Below are 27,987 nucleotides of genomic sequence, written 5' to 3'. Positions count from 1 at the left end.
CGGGATTTTCTTAGTGTCCAAATCATTTACATCTGAAAACCATGCTATCATGCTTTGGCAGCCTGAAAGTTGCTTTTCACTGAGATTATATTCATTCACACTATTGAACATTTTCTGTACATCAGTACAACAGAAAAAAATCAACACAAGGCTTCACACCTTAGAAGGGCATCTCTGCATACAATAAATCAATATAAAAATTAAAAGCAGTGGTAATAAATAACAGAATAAAAAAAGAACAAAAACAATCAAAGGAAGCCTATTTATAAAATGTATAAAACAAGACAAATAAAACAAATGTAATTCAAAAATAAAATAATTCAAGTTTACTATTTGAAACACAACTATCACAATTATAATCTCACATAACAATTAGGAACTTAATTGCATGCATTGATGCGTTCCATACCATAGATGCTGTGTTAAAAATCACTTTCTGTTCATCCTTAATTCACATACCATTATCATTAATTAGAAAGATGAAATATAAAGTAGAAAAAATATTAACGTATGAAAGGAAATTCTAGAAAGTGATGTAGTAAGTGTTGCTTAAGGTTGGGCCTTCACTGGTATCAAATGTCCCTTTATTTTGAAAGAACCAGAATATTTCCTGTTTTTTAGTTTTTTAGCTGAATTTAGTTTGTTTTCTTATCTTCTATTAGTCATTTGGACTTTATATTTGATGTTTTATGTGGATCACAGTGTGGGTGCACTTTGTCACTCAAGTTTTTCTCAGACCTCTTTCTCGACTCCACCGCACTGCACTGTAAAATTAGATGAGATTCAAAAAAATGATTGAACAACAATACATTATATGCGATGTACACAATGTGATGCAATATGGGTACACTGTGCTTGGATTTAATGAAGGAAGTACTTCTGACAACTTTAAACTAATCCAAGATCAATTTTAGTGAAAATAAATCACATTTCTTCTCAAAATAATCATTAATTTATTAAATTCTGGTTAGGATACAATCTTAAAATCTCTTAACGCATGTTCTGGATGGATGTAAGCTTATTCAAAATAACACAATGGTGTTGTGTTGGTAAATAATAAATATCAAATATATGCATTCACAAAGCTGGAGAATTTCCCTCTCCCTCTGACGTAGTACTTTGTTTAGCTCTTAAACACAAAATCTCATTTAATTCGCAGCAGGGCAAATAATAACTCAAAGGGTGCGAATGTTTTCTTTTACTTGCTCTTTAGCAACAAGTAAGTGATAAATAATCAGGTAGTGTGTGACAGCAGGACATGTCCCAAAGTTTAAAATGACTTCTTCTTTTTCCATCTGTGGTCCAGAAATGTGTAATGTCGCTTTGTTTCCAGTCATAGCGATGCAGAGGAGATGAGAAAAGATGCTCAAGTGTATACTTCCTAGAAAGTGTGTGAGGTGTAGATTGATAAAATGGCATGCTTCCTAAATGTTTAATGGAGAGGAAGAAAATAAATTTAAGGATGGTCTGGATGTAAATTTAAGATCTTCTATATCTTCATACGGGATAGTGTGCTCCTTTTGGAGGTATTTTCAGATGTGTTGAATTAATTTTGGTGTGTAATATGTGATAAAATAATAGCTACAATGAAACCACAAGTTTCAAATGCTCTTTTCATCCCTTCCCTTTCTTTCCTCATCCCCTCCAAGTTACTTCTTGCTAAGAGATGACTGATAATGTGGGGAGGAGAGGAAAAGAGACTATTGAAACATATGACTGTAGTGGCTTTAGTGAGCACCCTGTCCTCCTTCCATGACAGGATGATGTCATCTTACCTCAAGTTAAATAAATTATAAATAAATAAATTTCACTGGTAAAATTGCACTGCAAGTTTGAAGAGGTCAACATTTAGCTTTCTTTCTTTCTCACAAAGTGGTGTGACTTTTTAATACAAAACTTGGAGGCAAACAAGATTATTTTCCCCATGAAGTGAAATTGTGAGTGATATATAATAAACACTTTATAAAACAGTAACATAATTTGTGTGGCATGGATACTGCAATTATGTCTTCTGCCAGGCCCTGTGATGAAGGAGCAGACACGTGTCAGCACTCAGAACAACACAACTCCCGACAATTCAGCCTGTAATTGAACTGAGGAAGGGAACAACAGGCAGACACAACTTTCAACCACACTTTCAGTCAAGTTTCAGGCCTCTGGCCTCTCCGTATCCCTGCCCTCTGCTGTGAACCCCGGCTCCCCTCCCCCCAACTGTGCAATGACATACTGTCATGAAAAAAATGACCTTTTTCGCCCGTTTTAGTTTTGCTGCAGATTTTTCACGTTCTGTCTGTGGGCCTGGTTTATTTCTATGTTCTGAGGCCTGAATTCACGATTTGGCAAAGTCTTGCTGCACAGCGCAACAGCTGCACGGTTCTGAGGCTCACACAGCACATCACTGGATGTTGCTGTTGTCATCCGTGCCATTTGCCTCGGACATATTCATCTTTCCCATGGAGTGACCCACGTGGTTCACCCCGTCCTTGCGAGGTGGCATGCGCTCGTTGATGCGGTCGAGGCCCTTGGCCTCCGCAAAGCTGGCGATCTTGTGCTGGGGGGAGAACCCACGGATGGCTGAAAAGAGAAAACACATATGAAGCTATCAGGCCCACCTTGTGATGGCACAGTCTCAGAATATTCCTGATATCATGTCATATTGAGTTTCTCCTCCCAATTTTCAAACAGGGTTACACACAACCCGTATGTGCAATTTCAGTGATCGTTGCAATTTGAGACCTAAAAGACTCCTTGTGACACTTGTTCCGCCACACAAACAATATTAAAATCACAAAACAGAGTTGTCAAAGTCCTTGCCTGCACGTGGCACATGTATTAAAATGAAAGGAGCTGCTTTTTTTTGTTTTTGGGAGGCGTCATTGACATGCTATCTGTATGTATAAGCTGCTGCTTACTAACGACTCTCCTCCGGGAAGGGCAGATTAACGTTGTAGTCTTTCAAGTAAAACTGCGTGTCCATCAACTGATATACTGCTATTATACACATTTAAAACTCCCTCAATTTAGATACTCCACGCACTATTCAGTTCAACAGAAAATACATAAAAAAGCATTTATGTAATTATTTTTTCTCAATTATCCCCAAAACATATAGTAAGTAGCAGAAATGCAGCCAACAAACTTACCCTCATTGTTAAAAACACAAGACATATTATATGTAGGGTATATATAATGAAAATATGTGTCAGTACTGTAAATTATGCCGAAGCTTCTTGGTTAGTGAGCAACCTTCGACATATCATGAGGACCGTAGGCTTCGTGATGCATATTTCATGTAGATGCTTTGGTTCGTTGCTTGTTCTTGTGCGTGCAACACTTTTTGAGGACCAGATGGAGGCCATTTACAAGCCAAACCAAAAACAATGAATTATTGTTGTCATGCATCTCTTAGCAGCACTTGACTTTGCAGTGTTTTCATTTATCATGAATTTGCTTTAAAAAGTTGTTCCTTTTTTATTTAACCTTTGCCTCACTTTTTCCTTCAGTTTGTGATGACCAGTTTGTGATGTGTATATTACAATCATTGTTGGTACTGAGCCTCTCTGTGTTGGTTCAGGCAGTAGGTCGGGGGTCTGGGACAAGAGTGTATTAAGTGTGCAACGGTTAGTGTTATCTCCTCAGTTCCCCCTCATTCCCCGGTACCTCGACCAAACAGTGACGAGGACCCTGCAGGTACTGCTAAATCCTCTTTATCATTCAGGCACCCATTAGGAAATGATAGCCATGTCATGATTACTGGAGCCACACCAGCATCAAACTGTCCTGTGAAATGTTTGAAATGCTTGATGGAGTTGTTGTTGTGTGTGCATGAAGTGTTAGTGGCGGGTGGCCTCTGCAGCAGGAAGATGGGGCTAAGGTTTACCTTCTCCATCCTCATCAGTTGGCTCGATGGCTTCAATGGCTTCAATGGTGGCTGAAGGGGGGAGGAGGGGAGCAGGTTACTCCTGATAAAGCCATGCAAATGTAAAACGCAGGCCCAGCGAAAAGGCGGCCCATGTGAGGCCAGATGAGAAATACATGTTCCCTGGCAATGCAGCCAAACTCAGAAGAATGCCATGCTTTAATACTGAGAGAATTAGTGTCAGAAAAAATAAATAAATAATAGTTTGATCCATAGAGACAGAGAGAGAGAGGGCAGGACAGATATATTAAGACAAGACGGGTAATATAATGAGTCAAGGCTGTAATAGACTTTAGGTAAGAGGACAGAAATGACTTGTTCTGGCTTTGCACTAGATATTTTAAGAAGATTTCCCAAATGAATACAGTTTGAAGTCAGTGTAAAATAATTGCTTGCCGTCAGCCCACCAGTAGTGACACATTATTATGAATCCCACCGCTTTTCTTGGTGAGACCCACCTTGCGTAGCATTCAAGTGCTAGGATCGGCCGGGTGTCTATGGTTGTCAACGTCACAGTAACCTGATTAGTTCAGGTTCCATGCACTGACCAATGAGTTATTCTGACCTGTCAAGGTCAATGTCAAACCTTAACCAGTCGTCTTTGCAGGGTGGATCTTGGGCTCGACATTTAGAGTTCCAGGTACGTCATAATACCAATGGATGCAATTGGTGGTAGACCAATTGGAAAATATCAAGATTTTGTTTTGCATACATTTTAAAATAGGTGCACAACATGACTAAAAGGGTTTAAAGGGCATTTTTTTTTATTTCTCCTCGACTTTAAGTTACAGACAGAAAGAGAGAAAGAGAGCGGTAAGACCAATGGGAGGACTGAGAATGGTGATGAAGAAATGTTACAAACATAAGATGGAGTAAAGGGGAGAGGAAAGGCTTATGCTGATCCTCATACTCACCACTCTGCAGTGTCTGCTTGCCTCCAGAGAGAACCCCACTCGGCAGCATGCCAGTGGGCGTCAGGCCTTTAAGCGTCAACACATTTTCACTCTCCTCTCTGCAGGAAACACAGAGGCAGGCAAACAGGTCACGAAACTTCACTGAACCCTGATCAAACTGGAGAATAAATGTTAAGCCCCCATTTTGACAACAGTGTATAAACACACTCTCACACTTGTTCAGACAGAAGCACCTGATGCCGTTTCAAAATGTGAAAATATGCAACCACACTTACATCCACACACACAAACATAAAGTCTACCTGAGAACTGAAAACATTTTTGCCATTTTCCCAATGGCACGGATCTTGTTTCTGATCACCTCCTTGCGTGCTGCAGCTGCATTGGCTGCAAAGAAATACATACAAAGACATATAATACATCTATGTCACTATGATGCAACCAATGCGTACGCCTAAATTGCATGAAACACTTGTCGTAGGGTTCTTTGACGCATACAATATACTGTATGTTTCTTGATGTAAAAACTACTGTGATAATAGTCACACTTGTTGCAAAACGCACTGTTATTATAGGCCATTGTAATGCATTAGATGCTGTAATTATATGCCCATGTGACTCTATAGAAGAGACTCATCATAGACTGCAGGGAATCAGAAAGCATGTGTATTGGCTTATTTGATGCAATAAACATTGTTTTAGCTTGTTCATGGAATACACAAATCCTTTTATTTTTTTCTGAAGAAACTGCACACTACTGTTTTATTTATGTTTTACACAGGAAGGTCACGTGACAATTGACTGCATTGCATGTGTTGTAACAACAATGGATTTAACCTAAAAAAAAAAGGTAATGCCGTCATTAAAAGCACATGACAAGAGATTAATTTCACGCCTGGTTTTCTCACGTTTCTAGTGATCAAACTTTAAACAAATTTGGCACAAGCAAAGAAAGCCCAAAATCCAGCCCAAAGTAAGCCGATCTCCTTCCTACTGTATAAAGTCTGACTTTAACCCAATGCAAAGTATAAATGAGACATTATCAAAACTTCTTACCATCAAATATCTCATCTTCCTCATTCATCATAAGTTCATCATCAGAGCAGATGCTCAGCACGTTCACCAGCATTTCTGTGACTGGGGAAGACGGGAAGTGATTGAGCAGTCGGCCACGAAGACGACAGATTAGAAGTCGATGTTGTATTCAAAACACCCAGCTTATATCAGAAGATGTAAGCTTGAGCAACACTTCATACCTTTCTCTCCAACAAATGGCAGAGACCAGGTGAAGACGTCCATGAAGTTGGGCAGCCAGTAGGGATGTGGTGAGCAGTTGAACTGTCGGATGTTCATGACATTATTTTCATATTTCAGTACAGCAGCTGTTGAAGAAGAAGAAGAAGAAGAAGAAGAAGAAGAAGAAGAAGAAGAAGAAGAAGAAGAAGAAGAAGAAGAAGAAGAAGAAACAATCGAGTCAAATTTACTCCATATAGTCATGTTAGAAGCCTGCTACGAAATGAGTATGCTAATTAAATACAAATATTTGATGTTTTTTGCTAAAAAGAAAACATAATGAAGTGTACAAATGTATGTCCAAAATTTTCATTTTGTTAAATAGCGTGTACTGTGCAGGATCTTTTCACTGCATAGCCAGATGCACAACATTGAGCCACATACAGGAAGTGTTTCAAAGAAAAATTCCCTTTTATTTTTGTCTGATCCATAATTTGTTCTTATTTTGTAATCTTGATTACTAGGATTCCCCAATGTTGCTTACATTTTCTAAGATTTTCTTAGATTATATATATGTTTGAGCGTGATTATTATGATAAGATAATAAAATGTCTGAGCTAAAAATCTATTCATCCCACTAAATACTAAAATATTTGGTTAATATTGCTTGCATTCTGTGTCTGATTGGCTCTTTGGTGCTAATTGAATTCCCGTTTGGATGGTAAAGTACATTTGGTGCATCTTGACGTGACTTTTCTTATTTTTTCTCTCCACAGAAAATGAAGAGACAATAAATTGAATGTTGCAGCATGAGGCCAAATGTTTCATAAATGCTCTTTTCAAATGTATTCATGTTTTGTGATGTTTCCCGGTTTCACAGTTTCCGTACATGCAGTAAGCGTGAGAGCAGACAAAGAGCAGAACAGAAGACATTGACCACTAGATGGCCTCGCTGAGGCCAGGGATGGCTGACACTGTTACATCAAGAGGGATAAAGCCACATGGAGATAGTCAGCGATGCCGACAGTCCCTCCCACGCTCCCCATCTCCCATAGCCCATAGCAACCAAGACACAGATCTGAGAACACAAACAAACGGGGGCTCCCTGATGCATTCTTCTGCCCGCTCACAAGCCCGATGCAGATACATTAACCCGTACACTCCAGTTTGTGCTATTAAAACCATTTTAATAGGTAAGTCAGAGAAGCCTATGGTAGTCATTTTTCATCAGATGTAAAGTGTTTTTCATAAAATCTAGCCCAGGAGCGGTTGAAAGGCCAGAGATGCAGGTGTTGCATGATACTGAAATCAGAACATTTAATTTCACAATAAATGCATGTCTCAAGGTCTGCCTGTCTGTCTGTATTACATATAGCCACAGACACGATATGATGCATCTGTGGAAATATCCAGAAAAATGTATATTGGCTGGACAGCAGCTCTATAAACACATTATTTCTGTCACTGAGTGAGTTACACCATTGGTAGGTCAAGTTGGAGTTTCCCTATTGGCCAGTAGGCACAACAGTTGTTCCGTTGGTGACGTCTTTGCCTCAGCGATCAATCATCTGATCTACTTACTCAATTAAATGTGATTTATTATTTACTTCCCTGTATTTCATTTTCATATTTTTTTTTTACTTTCTCTCTTTTAGTTTCATTATTATTACTATTATTATTATTTTCTTATAGTTACCATATGTCTTGATACGATTAATAGTAGGAATGGATTTATATTTGTTTTAATATACATGTCTCATTTAGCTTTTTGTTGTAGTGTGGGAGTAGCGAGTGTGTGGTTGAGCGAGCGGGTCAGGCGATTGGATCAGAGAGGAAACTTTCAGTTTAGTACCGCTGACTTTTCCTCATTGACCGGACACGTTCCAGCCGAATGGGTCTCGACCTCGTGTTGTTTTGTAGTTTAAAGGTGCAAAACACCAGAAAAGCAGCATTTCTATTGCCCCTCAACGGCTCTCAACACGCCGCGGCTAGCGGCTAACGGTACTCACAGGACAAACAGCAGCACGGTGCTGAGAGCGTTAACAGTGTTTACCTGAGAAGGAACTGACACTTACGTTATGACATCGTAGGTCCAGATAGCATTATCAGCTGTAATTGTCGTAGGAGAGCAGTGCAGAGCGGCCTTAACAGTGGAGCACGCTCACATGATGCACTAAAGATATGCTAGTCTGGCTGTGTCAACAAATCAAGGTGAAGCTTGAACAAGAACACACGAAAAGAGAGTGACTTCGTACTCCGCTTAGGAAGACATTACTCCATCGATATATTTACATTGCAAATAGGTTTGTTGTTGCTATGTCAATGCTTTGAATGTCGAATATAGCACCTTTTAATATCACTTAGACTTGTTTCTGTGGCTCAAAAAAAAAAAAAAAACATTGTGCAAAAATAGGATGTAGATGCAGGCGGACACAGACCTGCAAATGAAACAACAAACTGAATCAAAGTATGAGTATAAAATTAAAAATAGATTTTCTGACCTTTGTTGTTGTAAACATCCAGGTAGTTTGGTGCTGAGAAGATGGTAATGAGGGATGGGAACCCAGTGGTCTGACTTTTGCGGTACATCCGGTAGCTTTGGCGGTCAGGTAGAGGTGGAGACAGACAAAAAAAGGCAGAGCTTGTTTTTATATATGTAAATGTGTGTCTATTTTTGTTTGTGTGGATATGTGTGTCTTGTAATGTGTGTTGTAGGGATAACATACCCTGCATCTTGTGCTTCATGAGCTCGAATAATAGATAATAGGTTATTGCTCTGCAGGAACTCGCATACAGCTGGATAACTGGAAAAGATGTAATAAAAATGGGGTTGAGAGACATTCCTGAAAATGCTTTTAAAGTACTGTAAAATAAAAAAGAGTATTGCAGAGTACAAATCAATTAAATTGAGCACACAGAATTTGACAGCAATTCTACAATATTTTCTTTTCCATTACGCAACTGAACTTCATTTATACTGTAGGTTTCCTAATTTCACATCTAGTTTAACTCACCAGAAAATGAACAAAAATGTATCACTCATGAATGCATTTATGAAAGCTTTGCTAAGGATGATGCAAGGGTGTGAAAACCAATCCAACCGCTACCTGTTGCAGTTAAAAACACACTAACCCAGTATATAAGCTTCAGTTGGAGCTTCCTGCCCCCGAGCACTAAGCTGACAGGAAATGTGCCTAAAAGGAAGGGAAGCCTGTGAGGAAGCTCAGCTAAACTGAGTGCGATGCTACACTCACACATGGCATTATATATGCACAACCCATACATATCCAATGAAAAGATCATTTCAAACTGTCAAGTCATAATGTTGTCTCATGACAACCTTTTCAAAGGAATAATATTTCCCATTGCCCAAATTTCACAGCTTTAATCATCTTGTCACACTGTTTAATGCTTAGTGCTGAAATATGCAGACTGTGTATTGTGTATATGTGACTGTTTAGTTTAATATACATTTCACCCTGTGTTACTGCAATTGTTTAATTCTTCCGATGATTTTGATGCCATTGATCTTTTTCGTGTCATTAAGTATTTTATGGCGATATTTTTTCATTGGGATCGTTATCTCTCCACTGGCTGCATGCCGAAGTTATCCCTGAGGTTTGTCTGGCCAGATGGACAATGAGCTGTCCCAAGGAGAGAGATGATACAAACCACATGACTTCCTATCTGACAGTTCAGACTAGAGTTGCATAATGGTGGATCAGATATGGAGCAGCTGTAGGGCCAGAACTTGTCTCGGAAGAAAAAATGAAAACATAAGATTGCACAGAAAACATCCGACCTGTCACACAGGAGGGACATGTAATCAGAATTGGGACACTTCCAGCTGCAGTGTGAGCAGCCTTCCATTTAGCAGCTCTCGCCACAGTTGTTATATAATACCGAGAAGGTTGTGTTATGTCATTCGCTGTATCTTCCCTTCAAACTGTGTCTCCTGGGTTCGAGAAAAAAAGATCATGAATTACAATTTGATTACCTCTTTTAAAATGTTAAAGCCCTCAATTTAGCAACACCTCAATCTGTCTTAGGTTTGAAACGTCCTTTGTGATTCCTTTATTTCTGCCAGCTGCTGCATTCCAGATAAACATCAGACAAGATAACATATCCTCAGATCCATCAGTCGTTAGTGCCAACCCACTTACAAATGATGTTGCTATCAAACATTTGCTTGAATATTTGATCTAACTATCTTTCCAAGAAATGTATTCTTTAACGACTTTAATAATCGTTAATAAGCTTGAATGAACAATGCATGATATATGTTCACTAACAGCTGTGCATCCTGTCTAAATAGTGCTGAATAAAGCGCTAATGACAAAGACACTTACAGATGCTTCGGGTGAAAGCATTAACCAGAAGAACCAAATGTAAAATATATATCATACAACCGCATTGCAAACACCCCAGATTCTGTCGGTGCGAATCTTTCACACACCAAAGTTCACATGAAAGAGTTCAACGGGACACATTTGAAAACCGACATTGTTCTTTTACAAGTTTCTGTGCAGGCATTTAGAGATTAAAAACCTTTTAGTCTCAATCGGCTAAATCCTGTTTGCAATGATCCATATTCACTTATTAGTACAGCGCTGCAAATAACAATTCTTATTGTTATCTGTGCTATGTTTTTTTTATTCATCCACCACATCAAAGTTTTAAATTGCTTGTGTCGTTTGACAGTCAGATATTAGATTCGCAGTAATAAACTTGAGAGAAGCAAATATGCAAATATGAGAAGCTAAAAGACATCGTCCTCTATAAAACATCAGAAATTAATAATTCAAAATTGTTGATTACTTCTCTGTCCACTGACTGATAATCAACAAATTGCTTCAACCCGTCCCTCTAATTTGTCCAGACATACAGTACAGTACATGCTTACAGTACATGCTCTCTCAGCTACAATCCACTTTCTTATAGTCACTGTCATCCATGCACCCATCAAACTTTTACAAGTGTTTGAAATATTGAAGTGCTTAAAGGTTTGTACCGGATGAAAAAACAAGGGGACCGCTGTGCCCTGGGCACCTGGCGAAACTGTGCCATCCTCATACATCTAGGTCACATGGCTAATATTCCCTTGGTGGCCGGTATATAAATTACAAGAATAGCTGCATTACACACTAACATGGATATGCTGTAACTCTTTCCACTATGGCTGACAGTACACCCTGCTGGAAGTGTAAAATGTTATGTAAGTGTGTCTATTAAAAACCTACAGTGCATTTTTAACTTAGAAATAAGGGCAATTCTTGCATCACACATTAATCAACAATTATCTTTTGCCAAAGCTACAAAGCAGTATTTTCTGTTCCTTGTGCACCGTACTGGCAAAAGTGTCATGTAATAACATAAAAATACAGATCCCACCATACACAATGTACTAATTTTGTTTTTGGTCCGCTCCAACGGTATTTATTGATTACTGCGAGGGAACACAGTACACACACACATTGCTTGCCTGCGGCTCACATTCCTTCTTTCCCCTTTGTGAAAACACACAATTATGTGTCGGTGAGCCTGTGAGCGAGAGAGAGAGAGCGAGAAATCTGACAAGTAAGTACGAGCGAAGGAGACAGAGAGAGATGGAAGTGCTGTGTTGTGAGTGTGAAACTGAGAGGTTTTTTCTTTCCCTTAAGAAAATCCATCTGTCGAGCCGATGGTCATCACATTCAGTTCCCCCAATATAAACAATCCTAAAACTATAATTACTGAGCAGAATCATATATAAACATATATATATATATATATGGATTTTTATTATTTGTTACGATGTCTCTTGTGTGCACTTTACCCTGTTAATCCTGCAAATTTCTCCACTGCAGGACTAATAAAGAAATATCTTATCTAATCTAATAAATCAGATTTAGCTATTTAATTTTGTAATAATATTTACATTTTAGATGTTTTGTAACTTAACATATAGTATAGCCAGTATTATATGAAATACACTTAATACGAAACCTTGTGCTAAAGCATTACAGCATCGCTATATAACATCATTAGAAGTTATATAAGTCTGCACTTATGCCTCCAGATAAATAAGATATATGATATACATGCTACATTTAAAATCTCTTTAAGACACTGGAGTTTTTTTTTATCTCATCAAAAGAAGAGTTTTGAGGATATCTTCTTCAACATCCATTCAGTCATGGACGACATAAGGTATCATCCATATCTAAGAGGGAAACCAAGAGCACGCAGGTTTGGCATTTACTCAACAAAAGGGTTTTCTGCAACAAGTTACATCTTTTTCAAACATTCCTCTGAGGAACAAGCAATTGCACGGCTACTTGTGAACAATGCTCAGTATTGATTTAGTTTATAAGGAGTCAAAAAGCGCTGGCCGATGCATCAGTGTGTGTTTGCGTGTACAGTTCATGTATTGGAACAATCAGTCATTGTCAGTTTAAAGCCTAAAGTCAAATAACCAAACTAAATTTGATTGCATTTTGATGTATCTTTTTCTCAAAATCATACATTTATCTCAGATGGAGAATGTCTAGCATTTCCCCAAAATCCCCAGGAGAATGTGTCTCTCTGTGCTGCATACATACTGTATAGTTGGCAAGAGTCATAATGATGGAGAGGTAAGTTTGAGAGTGAAGGCAGAACAAAGCCATGGGGAGATAGATGACTATTATAGCAGCATCCTCCACGCATCTACAGAATAATCCTCACTAAGCTCCTCTCTCACTGTGAATAGATGGCTTCTCACCGGTGACCATTTAACCATTTAACGGCAGTAAAAGGGGGAGTTAAGACTCAAAAACAGCTTATTTTGCTTTTGTAAACTCAAAATAACGTGGCGATCTTGCCCCTGTGGAAGTTTATCATGAAGCAGAAAAGTCTGCACTTAACACGTCACTGGGACTATTTTATCATCTGAGGCGAATGTCCCCCTTGACGCGTCCCTTTGCAACCGCAAATACACTGAAATAAGAATTGCATGGGTTATAATGTGAATCTGAACTGTAATTTCATAACTTTTATAAGATTTAATTTACTTTACTTTTTGTGATTTGAGCAGCTCCTGCAGCGCCCACGCAGGAGTGGTGTACTTTTCTAAGCCTTCACTAACCCTAGAACACTAACGTTAAAAATAGTCACATTATCACTAACGTTGGATGGATTTCACCCGCTATTATGTACCTGAAAAAATATACTTCTCATGGAAATATATTTAAATACAACAATACAATGCAAGTTTTTTTACGCTCTATCACTAACGTTGGGTGAAAATCACCCGAACACGTGCCCGTAGAAAAAAAACAGAGATTGGAGCGGGAAGACACGCCCACCTTAAATAAAGTCTGTGAGCGGCATGAAGCGACAGAAAGACCCACGCAACTCAGACAAAAGCAGCACAATGAAAATAACGTAACAACAATTGCTCGGGTGAAAATCACCCAACGTTAGTGTTCTTGGGTTAAGAGAGCTCTTACCATAACTGCCACCTAATCTCTCCTCCTCACCACCACCATCTTGTTCCACAGAAGGAGCTGGTGGTGGTCCTCCATCTCAAACAATATCAGGACAGTGCTCACAGTGCTCTTATTCTATATGCTCCGTCACTCGGGTTGAATAAGTTGCATAACAAACCGGTTCCTAAGTTGCCTCGCTATTATATTTTACTCCTCTCTCGCAGCCTCTATTTTTATTTGACTCCAGGTTCACCCAGCTAATCCTTTGTCTGTTACAATCTGTTCTGTAAGTCAAAAAGACCAAACCTCTTTTCAACAACAGTTGTTAACCACAAGGAAATCTGACCTATTTACACATACACACAGACTCTATCTATAGGCTTTAAGGGATACCTCGGCATTCATCCAATTATTCAGAGTCCTTCCTGTGTTTATTTTAGCTCAGATATCAATACATGGTTGATATTTATTAATTACTCTGAACATCTATTTTTTATATTAAGAGTTTTGGTTGCAAGGCTTCTGTGTAACGGACACATTTCACTCTGTACTCCTGCTAATCTTTTGAAAGATTAAATAAGATGTCATCATCACTGATTATTTAGGGTGTTGACTTTTTAATGCGAGTCCTTTTTCTCTACCGTCTTCTTCTTTCTCTGAAAGACAAAGTCTCTAGAAGCAGCAAGGTGACCGGAGGAATACACCTGGTTCATGATCAACTAACAAAAGTTGATTTGTTTTTTGTTTTCGCTTATCCAGTCTGTATGAGGCAGGATTTATTGTTGAAGGATCCACGGTGTGAGTTGCATGCTTTCATTCTTTTAAAACTAAAGTGTAATTAGAGAACTTCAATGAGCCACATGGGTCAAGCTAATGGAGTCAGTGCGGTATATGATAGACACTTGATGTAGGCGATTGCTCACAGTGCAACATGGCATAAACACAAAGTTTTAGACTATTGGATGCAGGAAAGCAACACTGCAATGCATCATTTAGTTAATGGGTATTGAATGTTGTGCACTCATACTCTTAAGTATCTAATTGTGGACAACAGTGTTAAAGTTATAATACTCCTGAAGGACTGGAGTTGCTGCAGGGAAAAAGAAGAAACAGCTCACCTGTAGAAGTATGAGCAGCCTCGCACTGTGTTGTGGCTGAAATATTCCTGGGTTTTCTCGTTGCCAAAGTCCTCCAGAGGATCAGCCCACAGCAGGTCACACATGGGCCCAAAAGCCGGTGGCTCCTTGAACCGATCCAACTTAACATAAAGAAGCAGAAGGGCAGGATTTAAAAAACATCCAGTGTCAATTAGACCGGGTAGTGCTGAATCAGTCTGTTCTTACCTTTTTAATGTCATCTAAGGTGTGTATTTCAGGTGAGAGCCCACCATGGACACACAGAAACTGTTGATTCATGAGTGCAGCCAGGGGAAGGCAGTCAAATGCATCCATACATGAGTCGTACACCTGCTCTGAGTACTTGATTTTACCTGGCAGAAGAAAGACAAGCAAGGAGCTGCATCATGTTCTCAGTTGTAACATTTACTGTCAAAAGAACCCAAAATAGGTACTTTTTGCAAATACAATTAATATTGCATGTTGTTTAGTTATTGTGAGAGATCTATAACACACAATTACAAAACTAGTACATTATATATGCATATATATATAAATATATAAATATATAAATATATATATATATATATATATATATATATATATATATATATATATATATATATAGGTCTACATTTTTAATTGTTCATATTAATTGTTCATATAAAGTTCCTTTCCCTTTTTGTGTATTGTTGTACAGAATTAACTTGTAATCTCTCCAAAAAGTGATATATAAGGCTACACACATGCACACTAGCAAGACACATAGAGACAAGTATATACACAATCAATAACAAATACATATATATATATATATATATATATATATATATATATATATATATATATATATATATATATATATATATATATAAAATTACCACTGATAAGTACTCACATTCTTGTTTGAAGGTGAAATATTCTGTCAAATGTCTACATTCATGATTTCCACGAAGTAAAAATAGAGTCTTTGGATAGAGGATTTTCAGTGACCAGAGGTATAAAACACACTGTCAAAACAAACACAATAACAAAATCTTATTCCATGTGAAAATCAATTAACTTTATTGAATATATGAAGCAGGTTCTGCAGGTTAATTCCCCTATGACATACTCAATGACATACTTCATTACAGTCTGGTGGTTTTACCTCAATACTGAAGTAGCCACGGTCCACGTAGTCCCCGAGGAACAGGTACCGTGTTGTGGCTGGTGATCCTCCCACTTCAAACAGCTTCATAAGATCAAAGAACTGCCCATGGATGTCACCACAGACTGGGAAATAACCAAAGGACAGCAAATGTTACATAACTAAATAAACTGATTGAATATCTTTATTTAATTTGTTTGCATGTGTGAAGGACAACAAATACCCTCTCAGCAAAGGTCTTATCATTTGGTTATTAGGGCGTATTTCACTTGTGATTTACAGTCACCTCCATCCATGTTGATACAACTCTCTCTTCCAGCTTCTGAAGCACACTTACACATCACAGTTGTGATGAAGCTATACATCAAGGATGTTTTTCTTCAAACAAAATATTCTGGGGATGTGTTTACGGCTAATTGTAAGGAGAGCCAGAGAATCACTTCTCTTATCTCGTGGTTCTGAGGATTAGAAGACAAAAAAAAACAGCAGAGAGACAGTAGAGAATATGCTGGCAGAAACTTCACGGATGTACAGGGCAGCGGTGTGTATCTATCTTTTCATGCGCACAGGTTAGCTTTATAAATAGACACACAGGCGAGAAGGCGGCGCAATGCTACAGTTTGTGATAATATCTGCACCTCCACACTCAATACTGGATAAAATTGATATGTTTGTGGTAATAATTGCTTGTTTTATGGGTGCTATGTGCTTTACTGCTTCCCTGTTTCCAGTGTTTTCACTATCAGCTGCCTGTTCTTCTATCTATTTTACCTCATAACCCTCACCTGAGCTTCTCCGCCCACCTCTCCACCTGCATTTCATCCTCTCGTCAGATTAGTTTGTATTTAAAAGATGTTTTTGTCGTGTCTTTGTTGGGTCCTTGGTTTGTTGGGTGATGTTAGGTTTTGCCTTATCTGCACAAACTGTAAATGTGTGGTCCACTTGCACCACCCGTTATGATTATTTGCCTGTCAAGATTTCCTCATTATCACTCTGGATTATTGTATGCAGCAAGCTAACCATGTCCCAACACGCTTCACAGGCATAACAATTATTCACATTGTCACTAGAAGTGTTGTAACTGCTGAGCCTTGAACGTCTGTAAGTTGTGTCAATCAGAAACAAGATGGACTTCAGCAAAGGAGGCTATGAAAAGAATATCAGCAAGAATATATATTCAATACAATTAAATTAAAATTAAAGCCACACTGTCGGTATTAAAATTCCAAAAGAAGAATATAATGGTATGTCGCCTGTCCTTAGGTCGTCATCTTATTGAGATATTTACGGTCTTTGACTGAAAGGCCTCTGTCCTTCGCAGAGACATGAGACGCTCTCACCTCAAAGAGGTAGAAAAAGCTCAAGCTCCCGGGGGAGATACACACTTTTTCGCAGTGCAAACCTACATCTCATTTCCTTACTGCCTTCAATTTTTCATTATCATCTTCCTCTGTCTCCTTCTCTCCTACTCATCCTCCATCTCCTCTCCCTTTTCTGTCTCCCCTATCAGCTCCACAGTGGCCTTCGCCCACTCAAAGCTTAGAGCAATGTGAGTGGGAGACTGCTTGTGTGACTAAAGCAATCAAACACACACATGCACACATACGTACGCGCACGCAAACACCCGTGGAACACATCCATGCAAGTAAAGTCTCACAAGTGCATAAACGCCTAATAATATATGACTCCACGCACACAAACACACACGCACACACACACACACACACACACACACACACACGGCTGAAGAGCCATTAAAACACAACTCAAGCTCACAAAGACAACAGAGAACTCACAAAAAAACCACAAAACTCCTAATCACCCATACTTCATGCTTCACACATAAAGGCTCCATTCAGGATGAGGGCCCTGAGACTTATTTTAAAGTCAGTGTGCATTTCATCTATTTGTCACCTTTGTTTCATATAAATACTGTACTTGCTTTCAAGTAGGACAATAAGGCTGATGGGATACTTAGCCTACGAACAATTATTGTATATTTAATATCACCCCATTTTGGCTGAAGCTGAATGACGGATTTCAAATAAAGCGATGATACTGTGGACCTATTTCACCAAAGATTGCAACAGAAAAAAACAAATTATTTATGGGGCGTACAAGAATGATCAAGGAATACCCAGATGTAATTTAGATTTCAGCAAAATGGTGTCTAGTACCAAGGATTGGGTATGTTTTGAATAATTTCTTGCCAGAAACATTGAATAGTAACAGTTGAGACTGATGGACCAGAAACTTGAGAGAAAAAGGTTCAACATGTAAAGGACCATGGCTGGGATTGGACCGTTGCACTTTGTGGCTAAAGTTTATGATGGACAACCCATTTCATAATTTTAACCCAATAAAACTCTTTCAGTAATGCAACAAAAGACTCACGTTAGCCTAAATGTTGCAGTTGTACAAGAACTGACTAAAATAGTCTGACATTGGAAAACTTTGATTAATAAACAGATATAAAAGTTTACATTCTGCCGCTGGACGTATACTGCTAAAATACTACAGAATTGCTTATTGCATGAAAATAAATTTAAGAAATTAATTGCAATAATATTTTTACACAAAATAATACAAAATTAAAGTTACACATTAAAGTGCAGTTTTCTGCACTTTAATGTGTTTTTTTTTTGTTTACGTCTTTAAAATGTATTTATCAGGTTGACTAACATGTCTTTTACTCTTTTACAACTAACAAACTCTATTTCAACTAACAAAAAAATCAATGCAATATCACAGTTTTTCGTGATGTGTTTATCGAGTTGGTGATGACGATAGAAAAAAACACTATTTGTGCGACTCGAGTTAAATACACAGGGGAAACAAATATTGAGTATAACTAAGAGACACTGTGGTTTGATCAAAAAGGAGAGACGGAAAAACAATGTCATCTGTGCAAATGCTTCAGGCTTTGAGCAACTGATATTTTTCAATTAGTATATTATTATACTATTACCTTTTACTTTGATGATTGTTAACATTGCTGGTTTATCAAAACCAACTTTTAAAAAGATAAGTTACATATACGTACTTTATGATGTTATCAAATTTTCGCAAGTACACAAATGCCAGAATGTATTTTTTTTCACTTAAAAATAATAAAGCGTCAGAGTCAAAGCTCTGTAACTGTCCACACTTAAAATGCCTCAGTCATAAAGGAACCAGTCATTTAGTCTTCAATAAGAGGATGTGTTTCTGAAATATTGTTGGCCTTATGATTCTATCTGAAAGTGACAATTTCTTGTAGAAAGGATTTTGTATAGAGTTCTCTTATCTGCATTTCTTCTTCTTTTTTTCTTTTGTACTGCTGTTACAAACAGTATCTTTGTCAGCCCACATCCTTTCATGAACTTGCTTGCATCTTTTTCAGCTGTCATCCTCTTCCCTTCTTGACTCTCTCAATAGACATTGAACCAAAATGCATAATCAATGCATAGCTAGCTATGCAGTATACATGTTAGCAAGGGCCGTAGCTAACAACATTTACTAGCTAACATTAGCTCACTAACGTATTACTGGTCCCATCCCATCATCTTTCTAGTTATCAACTACACAGACATACAATTCAGGAGAAGCTTCATTGGCTCACTTTTGATCAATCTTAAAAAGGTAAAATGATAGATAGCAATTACACATAGGACTTGGTCATGTTTTTTTTCCTCACAGCAAGGTTTTACTCCAACAATTTGCTTGTTGTAATAATAAGGGTACAGTCACATATTTAAAGGTTACATTAGTCGTACATCAGAAGGTCAGCTGAAAAGCAGACAACTAAACTATTATTTTAAATCTACAGCAGAGGTCGTGGTGTTATTTGGCCGGTTTGGGCCAAAACAACTTCTCAACAAGCTACAAAGCCAGTCTGCCTAATATGTTAGCAAACAATTATATTCTTACGCATACGGCATACATAAAGCAACATTAGCATTAAGTTGGAGCCGTGTCTCTGAAAATGGGATGAACAATATTCACTTCTAAAAAAAATATCTTTTAAAATACCCCCATGTTGTCAAGGCAGCTGTTAAATGTTCAACTTTCTTTAACCAATACTTTCTAACTTTATAATTGTACAATTCATTAGGTTATGCTAATGCTGGCCAAGGAGCTATTGAAAGCTGAAACACTTTAATAAAGAGGTCATTGTTTAATACGGTGAGTAATGATGTTATGCCTACTCTTTTAGGACAGGCTACGCATTTTATTATATATATATATATATATATATATATATATATATATATATATATATATATATATTCTGAAAGTTGACCTTTGTTGCATGTTCTTACCCTTCTCCCTGTACTTGTTTCTGTTTCTCAACTATCAACTGTCCAAAAAAGGCCAGAAAAATGAACAAACAAACAGTAAGACACATCCAAAGACCGACAGGGGTGGATAAAATATCATAAAAACTCTCAGTATAATGCAATATGATTCAACAGCACTACAAACCACAGTCTCCTAAAATCAACACCTCTCCAAATAACAAAAACTAAAGATAAACTTTGGGAATGTAAGATATATTGCAGGGCAACTGTGTACTGTATTAGTATTAGTTAAGTGTGAAAAAAGCATTATTTGTATGTGTCACATTTGATGCTCAACTGAATTCAAACACCAATCGGTATGCTTTACCTACTGTACACATCTTCTGTACACATATTATTGTAGAAAATAGTGTGTCAAAACTCTTATTCAAGGCCAATGTCATATCTGATCAAGTACAATATTTTTAACCAGAACGCTGAGTCATCACAATTGCCAGGCGTGACGTTCTGCAGCTCTCTACGCGGCAGGACAAGGACCAGGTTAATATCTGGAACAGGTTTGATAATACCTGTCACTGGTGCTTCGATGTCCAGTATAGTTTTCTCCTGGCGCAGGATAGCAGCTCCCTCGTTGATGATTCGGAGTGCGACAGCTTCCTCTACACGGCCCTCCTTGGTGAGGTGGGCTTTCAAGAGATCCACCCGTGGTTTCCCTTCGCAGTCAAACACTTCCTTCATTGTAAGGCGGTGGCTCAGAGGGAAGGGAACAGCTGAGGACAGAGCACATAGTGGCATTTTAGCAGAGGAGACATCACAGTAACTATGCGACTGTTGATTCCATAAATAATACAATTATGGTTTCTTCTTTTGGAGCACTGTGAGGCAATAGGGGCGAACACCACTCAGAAATGATATAAACATCATACCGTGAAGAAATGTATGCAGAGATTCTATTTGAGAAAACCCAATGCATATTTTGCCTGCAGGCATTACTTTGTTTCTGCATCCATCTTAACTAACGGTAGGCCAATATGTGCATGTTTGGAATTAAAAGCATTATCATAAACATGACTTTGGTTCATATGCATTAAGTATGAGAAGCCATTTTAACATTCAAATGATACAGAAATGTCTTAGTTATTTAGACACAGATGTCAGTAACCATTATTCTGTCAAATGTGTGATACTTTAGGCCAGTATGTCTTGTACCGCAAACAATTCAACACAATAAACTGGGTGGCTTACCTAAAATATTAATTTAAACTGTACACAAACAGCAGCAAGATCAGTGACAGAAATGGATCGACACAGCAAACTGTCAATTACTAACAGTGATTTCAGTACAGATGTGTGGGTACTTGCTAAGTATTTTCTGAGTGCTGGATAAAACTCAGAAAACATCTAAGCACTCTATTCATCCAGCACTCTCCCTGGACTGCTAGAGCCTGTGGCCATTACACTGCGCCAGTCACCTACTGTGCCCAACAGACTGCCTGTGAAAGTGTGAAATCCAACCACAGATCATTACTTCTGTGGCAGCAAAGGTTATTTTTTTAGATCTGGTGCTGATCTTCCGTGTGCTGTGACTTGCTTTTGAGGTTCACGTATTGGCGTTCATGGACAGATCATCTGGCTTTACAGAGAAAACTCTAAATGTCTGAGTTATAAATATTTAAGTTCAAAAGAACAAAAACAACTAAAATGCACAATAATGTAAAACAACTAAGGATGCAATTCTGGGTAATGGTTATGGTAAGCATTATTGTACCTCTGCGTCTACTTTACCAACCACTGATTTACTGCACCGCCCAGCATGCCAGCATAGTAGCCCAAATAAAAAAACACCTACGACGCTGCATGACTGATAGGTTCATGCTGAACTACCTCAAACTAGATGCTATAATGCCCATGGTCGATGCTCTAGCGGTGACTTCTACATTTGCGAAGGAGCCTTTCTGCTGTTGGTGATAATAATCCCTCTCATAGCTGTGACTGTGGAGTGCTCTTACGGCTCGAAACTTTCTGAATTCCAGGAGCACAATGGGACGAGCGAGGCTGAGTAGACTCGTTTTATTATGCTTTGAGAAAGAATGAGCAGAGAAGTTTGACCTGGAGCAAACTGAAGAGGACTTAATGGTGCACAAGACAGAATGACATTCAGACAGGTGAGCACAACAACAACTTTTCTCTTCAGGGGAAGACGTCAACAGCCGCTGCGTTGTCTAGTATAATGTTGGATTATGTTGTGTGTAAACATTGTGTAGCTCTCTTATACTTTAATGTATGTTTGTGGCTGCAGCTGCTGTTGAGTTTATATAGTCCTTACCTCTATGTGTCTTTGTGCTGCTTTATTATGCTGGTAAAGTGGCCTTTTTTTAAATTTTGGTTGTCTAATAATGCTTGTTGCATTTTCAACTTGGCCATAGCTCTTTTTTTGTATAATTGTCTTATATTTGATTTTGTCTTTTCTGGTTAACTCTTGTGAGGCTTTACTGAGGAAGGCAGTAATGCATTTAGGATTTACAACTGGTTAGATGCACGAGCTGCACATTTCTGTTTATGTACAATAACTTAATTGTTGTTTTGACACAAGGGCTTGGTGGCATGATGTTGTTTCATTAATATATAATTTGACATATTAATAATTCACCGTATCTTGTTCCCTAATTATGATCTTTAATTGAATAGTTATATCTTAAAACATTATAATCCCCATACACCACAACCTCCCCTTTTAAAATGTTGTGTGTAGTACTCTGACCTACTTTTTACTTTTATCTGAATGCATTTTTAGCAAAAATATTCTCGTATACCCACCCCTCCCCCCTCCTCACCCTGCACATATGTACACACGACACGAGCCATCAGCAGCAGTACATTCAGGAGTAAGGCTATGCTCGCCAGATTTGTGCAGTGCATAGCAAACAGGGCCACTCAACAGTGGCCAATGAAGAGAAGACAAAGGAAGAGTCTCAAAGCTCAGGCTTTAACTGAACATGATCAACATGATCTTTAATAATGAATGCTTGACTGGAGGAATCGCAAAGTCGCTGCTCCTGGGATAATGAGTTGGACCCCAGCGAGTGCATTTAATGGGACTAAAACATGTTCACAGTGTGCAGTGTGTATCTGTGATTGTGATGTGTGCGTTGACACTTTGTACTAGCTGGTATAGTACACACTCAGCAGCACAGTCACCACTCAAATTGTCTCAAGTTTTAGTGTGGTTAATGTTGTGTGGCAGCCTGACAGCATGACGACACAACTTTGCAAAATATGTCTGGAATGCAGCGATGAATTACCTTCACAGAACAATTTGCATTGGAATTGAGAGGAGGTGAATGAGCCGATGAGCGACAACAACACGGACTGTAAAGTATCTCAGAGAAATTTAGCACCAGAAGGCTTTGTCTAACATTCATTACATCGCCTTTAAATTAAATGTAAAATGCATAAACGAGAAACGATTTTACTTTTGAACCCACAATACCATTTGTTTTAAACAGTAACAGGAACTAAAATAGAACCACATACAGATGCTTTAAAAAGGACATAACACTTAACATTTTTAGGCAGAATGGAGCAACAAAGGATTAAGTCCTTTAATAAAAAAGAAATCCCCAAAAGCGACCCAAATACTCAACAAATGAAAACACGGCATTTTACAGACACGCCCGCATGAAGACGCAAATGTACGAGTGCACGGACACGGATGTATGGCGAGATGAAAAGCTGACTTCTGCTCAGCACCAAAGCAGAGTTGAACTATGAAATACGGTATGTTGCCGGGCAACAGCAGCGGCAGCTGACTGTTGGAGTACAGCCAATGCCGCCACGGAAAACTGCAATTTGCATTGGAGGTTCACATAGATGCTGTTGGAATTGCTCATGCGGGAGACGCACTAATCATATTGAGGAGTATGAACCTGCACCGAACACCTTTTTATGCCAAAACACATTTCCCTAAGAACGGGTTCTCCGTACTGAAAGATTGAGAAGGAAAAAAATGAAGCAACGCTAGGTTTGTGTTGCTAAAGAGCAACTCTGGGCTCAGTCAGGAAAGGCTGGATTGCTTCATGTGGTTGGACTAACTACACAGGGCTGCAGTTAAAAGAGGACCAATTAACATACAGTCCACCCAAGTGTCAAGCTTTTATCATAATGTTGTGTCGTTTCTTCTCACCTGTGTCTTACAGCTCAGCTTCACGTGATATTTGAAGGGTTATGTATGGACTAATGATAAATGTTTCAAACCAAAAGCCAAACCCAGCCATTGTTCCATCATTGATAAACTACTAATGTCAACAGAGGTGTTGTTGGGACCAATTTGCATGTTTGCTTTTGAAAGCTAAAATGAATGTTTGAGCCTGTCACAAGGCCACTTTAAAGCTGACATATTGTGTCTTCTCATATTGTTGCACACTTATTTTGAGAAACTGTTGTTATCGCTTCACATTCACGTACTGTAATTCTTTTGGAGTACAGCGACTGTGACGTATTAAGAAAATCCTTTTCTAAGGCGCTATGATAAAATAAGATAGTTCACAGGTGTACTAAAGGCCTCATCCCCAGAATAACTGACCTGAATATGCCTCTTGATGCCCACAGCACGCTGGTGACAGTGCCGTGGAAAACAAACAGCAGAGACCAGCAGTTTTTGTATCTCTTTAGATAAGATCTGTCAGGTTTCAACATGTAAGAGAGAAGACAAGCACTGAGAAACTTACTGTGGTTTGAATTTGAGGTGTGTCTACAGGGATAAAAATAACTTTATAGGTAAAATGGTAAATGGACCTGTACTTGTATAGCGCTTCTCTCTTCCGACCACTCAAAGCGCTTTAACACTCCATGACATCATTCACACATTGATGAGAGGAGGTACCATGCAAGGTGCCACATCAGGATTATCAACCATTCATACTCTCTCGGCGCAGCTACAGGAGCAATTTAGGGTGAAGTGTCTTGCTCAAGGACACATCGAGATGGGCTAGCTCGAACCGCCTATCCTCTGATTGGAGGACGACCCTGCTCACCACTGAGCCACAGTTACCCAAGTAGCTTGTAGTATGCTTGGTAATTTTCTATGTGTACAGTCACACAATAATTGTAAGACGTGTCTGTCTCAATCATCCCCTTGATCACCAGAAGCGTTTGATGATGCAGTTTGTTGCATGTAAGTTTGTTTTTTTTTTAAATTTCTTTTATCACTTTTCAGCCTTTAAGGATTTCTAAAAAAAACTTTGGTTTTACTACTTTTCAAAAGTAAGTAAGAGAGCAGATAGAAGTGACAATAAATATTCATGATGGGGACTGATGATTTTCAAAGGTAAAAAAGAACCACTTAATGGGGATTTTAAGTTATTGAGCGAGACTTTGAAAATGCATTGTGTGTGAATAGCAAAAATGAAATACATGCATATGATTTGACTAAACCAGGAAAAAAAAGGCTTCAAGTGTTTCAAACCTTGTAAGGAAATCCTAAATGTTACATGAGCATGTTACAAAAGCAAAAGTCTGAGTCAGAATTCTTGGCTGTGAAGCGTTTACTAATATACACCTTTTGTTTGACATATTTTGGAATGCCTGGATGTCAGAAAAGGTTTGCCAAAGATTGAAACATAATCTTTGATCTTGATTGTGAGAACTAAAAATGTCCCTTTAAAGTTATTTCTCTTGCTGTGGGCATTATGTCAAATAACAGTGCAACAATTAGATACATTGTTTTTAGAGAATGAACTGTAGTATCTGCTGAAAGTGCAAATACTGCAATGTGTCAGTAGTATGATACAATTAATATGTTTGAGATTTTAAGAAAAAAAAGAATAAGCCTGGAAAAAAAGATTGTTACAGTTCGTCTGGAAGCACCGGATTTTCTATGTAGTTCCTTTTTGAGGGTCCATCTGTCAGTATACTTCTTTCAATACATATTTTTCACTTGTAACAGCTTATACAGACAGGACATGCATTGTGCCTGCAGTCATTGCCACATACGTGTATCTCACAGTGCAGATTACTTTGGTTTCTACACTTGTGTAGCCTAAAGGACAAAGTTGTTAATGCTGACTGAGCTGCTCGGCCATTAAGATAATGTACTGAACGTGAATATATATTCCGGCACAATGCTGACTGTGAACTGATCCATAGTCACAATGAGCAGTGCTAACTGAGTTATTGCACAATTGTGAGCACTTCATCATCCTCCATTGATCCAAGTTGTAGCCTCAGTAATTCTCTGACAGAGCAGCCTTTCTCCTCATCTACTGATGTGGCTTTGAAAAATCGTATAGACCTTTTCTCATCAAATTAAAACATGACTCACTCCCGGTAAAATATACCCCCATTAAATGTCAATTTCATGCACTCTTCCTCTTCCACTGGCCCTGTCAAAGCCTGTGAAATCCTGCTGCATCACTGCCCCAGCTTCTACAACAAGCTCGGCTATTCAGCGGTTTTTCCTGTCTCTCATCTCATGCCTACCCGAGCCAGAGCCAAGATGCAGTCAAATCGTGACAGCAAAGATTAAAATATAAATAAATGTGTGCAATATATATATATATTAAATATCCATTTTCCGCTGCATTGCTGCTTCTTAGCAGTATGCCCGGTCTTGGCGGGGGCAGTGCAGCAAAGAAAACCGGATTGTTTATCAACATCAAAGCTCCAGCAGCCCACTACCATCAGCCGTGAACGCAACTTGATGGCCGCATATATGCACGACAGGAAAATAAAGGCCATCTCCTGCCAACCCACGAGGCGCTAAACACTGAAAAAATTATGTAACATCTACAGCCATAACCAAATGCAAAAAAAAAACAAAACGTAGGCTAACTTACATTTTACCATCCGATCGGTGGCGTTTAAGACGATGTCAGCGTTAGACATCTTCATGGACAGTTACTGTCTTCGAGGCTGAAGCGGTTTTCTCTCCCACCTTTGGGGTCTATACTCTCAGTATTTGTTGTCGAAATGCGACTGATGCTGTGGCATCACTTGGATGATGCGCCCCCTCCGTGCGTCGGTGCTGCGCCGGGTAGGACTGCTGCTCCCAAGGCAGGGATGGATGCTGGATGCTGTAGGAGCTGCTGCTGCTGCTGTGCTAAGCTGTTAATGTGGGGGAGGATGCACGGAGAGAGAGAGAGAGAGAGAGAGAGAGAGAGAGAGAGAGAGAGAGAGAGAGAGAGAGAGAGAGAGAGAGAGATGTGCACTATCCCGACATGGCGGTGAAGGGAACTCCCACGCAAATGTTCCACGGGACTGCCTGATGCTGCCATCAGATGGAGGCTGAGACGGGGTTGCCCCCACGCACGCACGCACGCACGCACGACGCGCCATGTTTCGGTATTCTCGAAATTTCTGTGCGCCGGAAGATGAGCGCGTGGGCCTCGGTTCAGACGTGTGTAAACACAAAATCACGATCACTACTCGGGGTTCGTTATGATTACGTGCGCGCGTGCACATCACATGCAGTTGGTATTTATTGCAATGATAGCGGGGGAATGTTCACTTGGTGGCGACAAACCCATCAGTGTTTGTGAAAACGAAGACACAGCGGAGCATGCATGTTGAGGAGAAACACTGTCAGGCACGTGATGAGCTGACGTCTTTTTGTTATGGTGATGGTTATCCGACACTGCTGTAAAACAAAAACGTGATCTTATATGATTCTAATCGTAACAATACTAATTCAATCTTAGCCCAATCGTGGTGCAGGGTTCAGAAATACTATATTTGGATCCATACGAATTAGGAATTAGCCCCAAACCTTAATTTCTGTGGCACCTTAAAAAATAGATCACATTGATTTACATTTTTCAGTGTACACTGAAAAGCTAATTCCTGACTGGTTTCTCCCTCCCACCATCTGGGTGGTACTCTAACTCATGAATACTGTTTGGGTACGTCATATTAATGTGACTAAATGAGTTACA

At 38.9% G+C, this 27,987-nt stretch overlaps 1 protein-coding gene across 2 annotated transcripts; it reads right to left on the bottom strand.

Moving 5' to 3' along the window:
• Positions 1-626: 626 nt before the first annotated feature.
• ppp3ca (protein phosphatase 3, catalytic subunit, alpha isozyme) lies at positions 627-27,197 on the bottom strand. Of its 2 annotated transcripts, XM_068600368.1 has the most exons (14): positions 26,893-27,196; positions 20,629-20,829; positions 15,780-15,904; positions 15,528-15,639; positions 14,858-15,003; positions 14,633-14,772; positions 8,793-8,870; positions 8,568-8,662; positions 6,090-6,215; positions 5,890-5,970; positions 5,136-5,220; positions 4,834-4,931; positions 3,881-3,931; positions 627-2,574 (listed from the first exon to the last, which is right to left on the bottom strand). In XM_068600368.1, exons 1-14 carry the CDS (start codon positions 26,945-26,947, stop codon positions 2,396-2,398), a joined length of 1,572 nt encoding a protein of 523 aa, XP_068456469.1. In that variant the 5' UTR covers positions 26,948-27,196; the 3' UTR covers positions 627-2,395. The 2 variants fall into 2 exon arrangements, with proteins under 2 accessions (XP_068456469.1, XP_068456470.1); XM_068600369.1 differs by lacking the exon at positions 3,881-3,931 and having other exon boundaries at positions 26,893-27,197.
• Positions 27,198-27,987: the final 790 nt, after the last annotated feature.

This window comes from Clinocottus analis, unplaced genomic scaffold, assembly GCF_023055335.1.
Source record: "Clinocottus analis isolate CAN_PGR_092001 unplaced genomic scaffold, fCliAna1.0.p SCAF_5, whole genome shotgun sequence".
Classification (NCBI taxonomy): domain Eukaryota; kingdom Metazoa; phylum Chordata; class Actinopteri; order Perciformes; family Cottidae; genus Clinocottus; species Clinocottus analis.
This window is presented reverse-complemented; position numbering and strand designations above follow the sequence as displayed.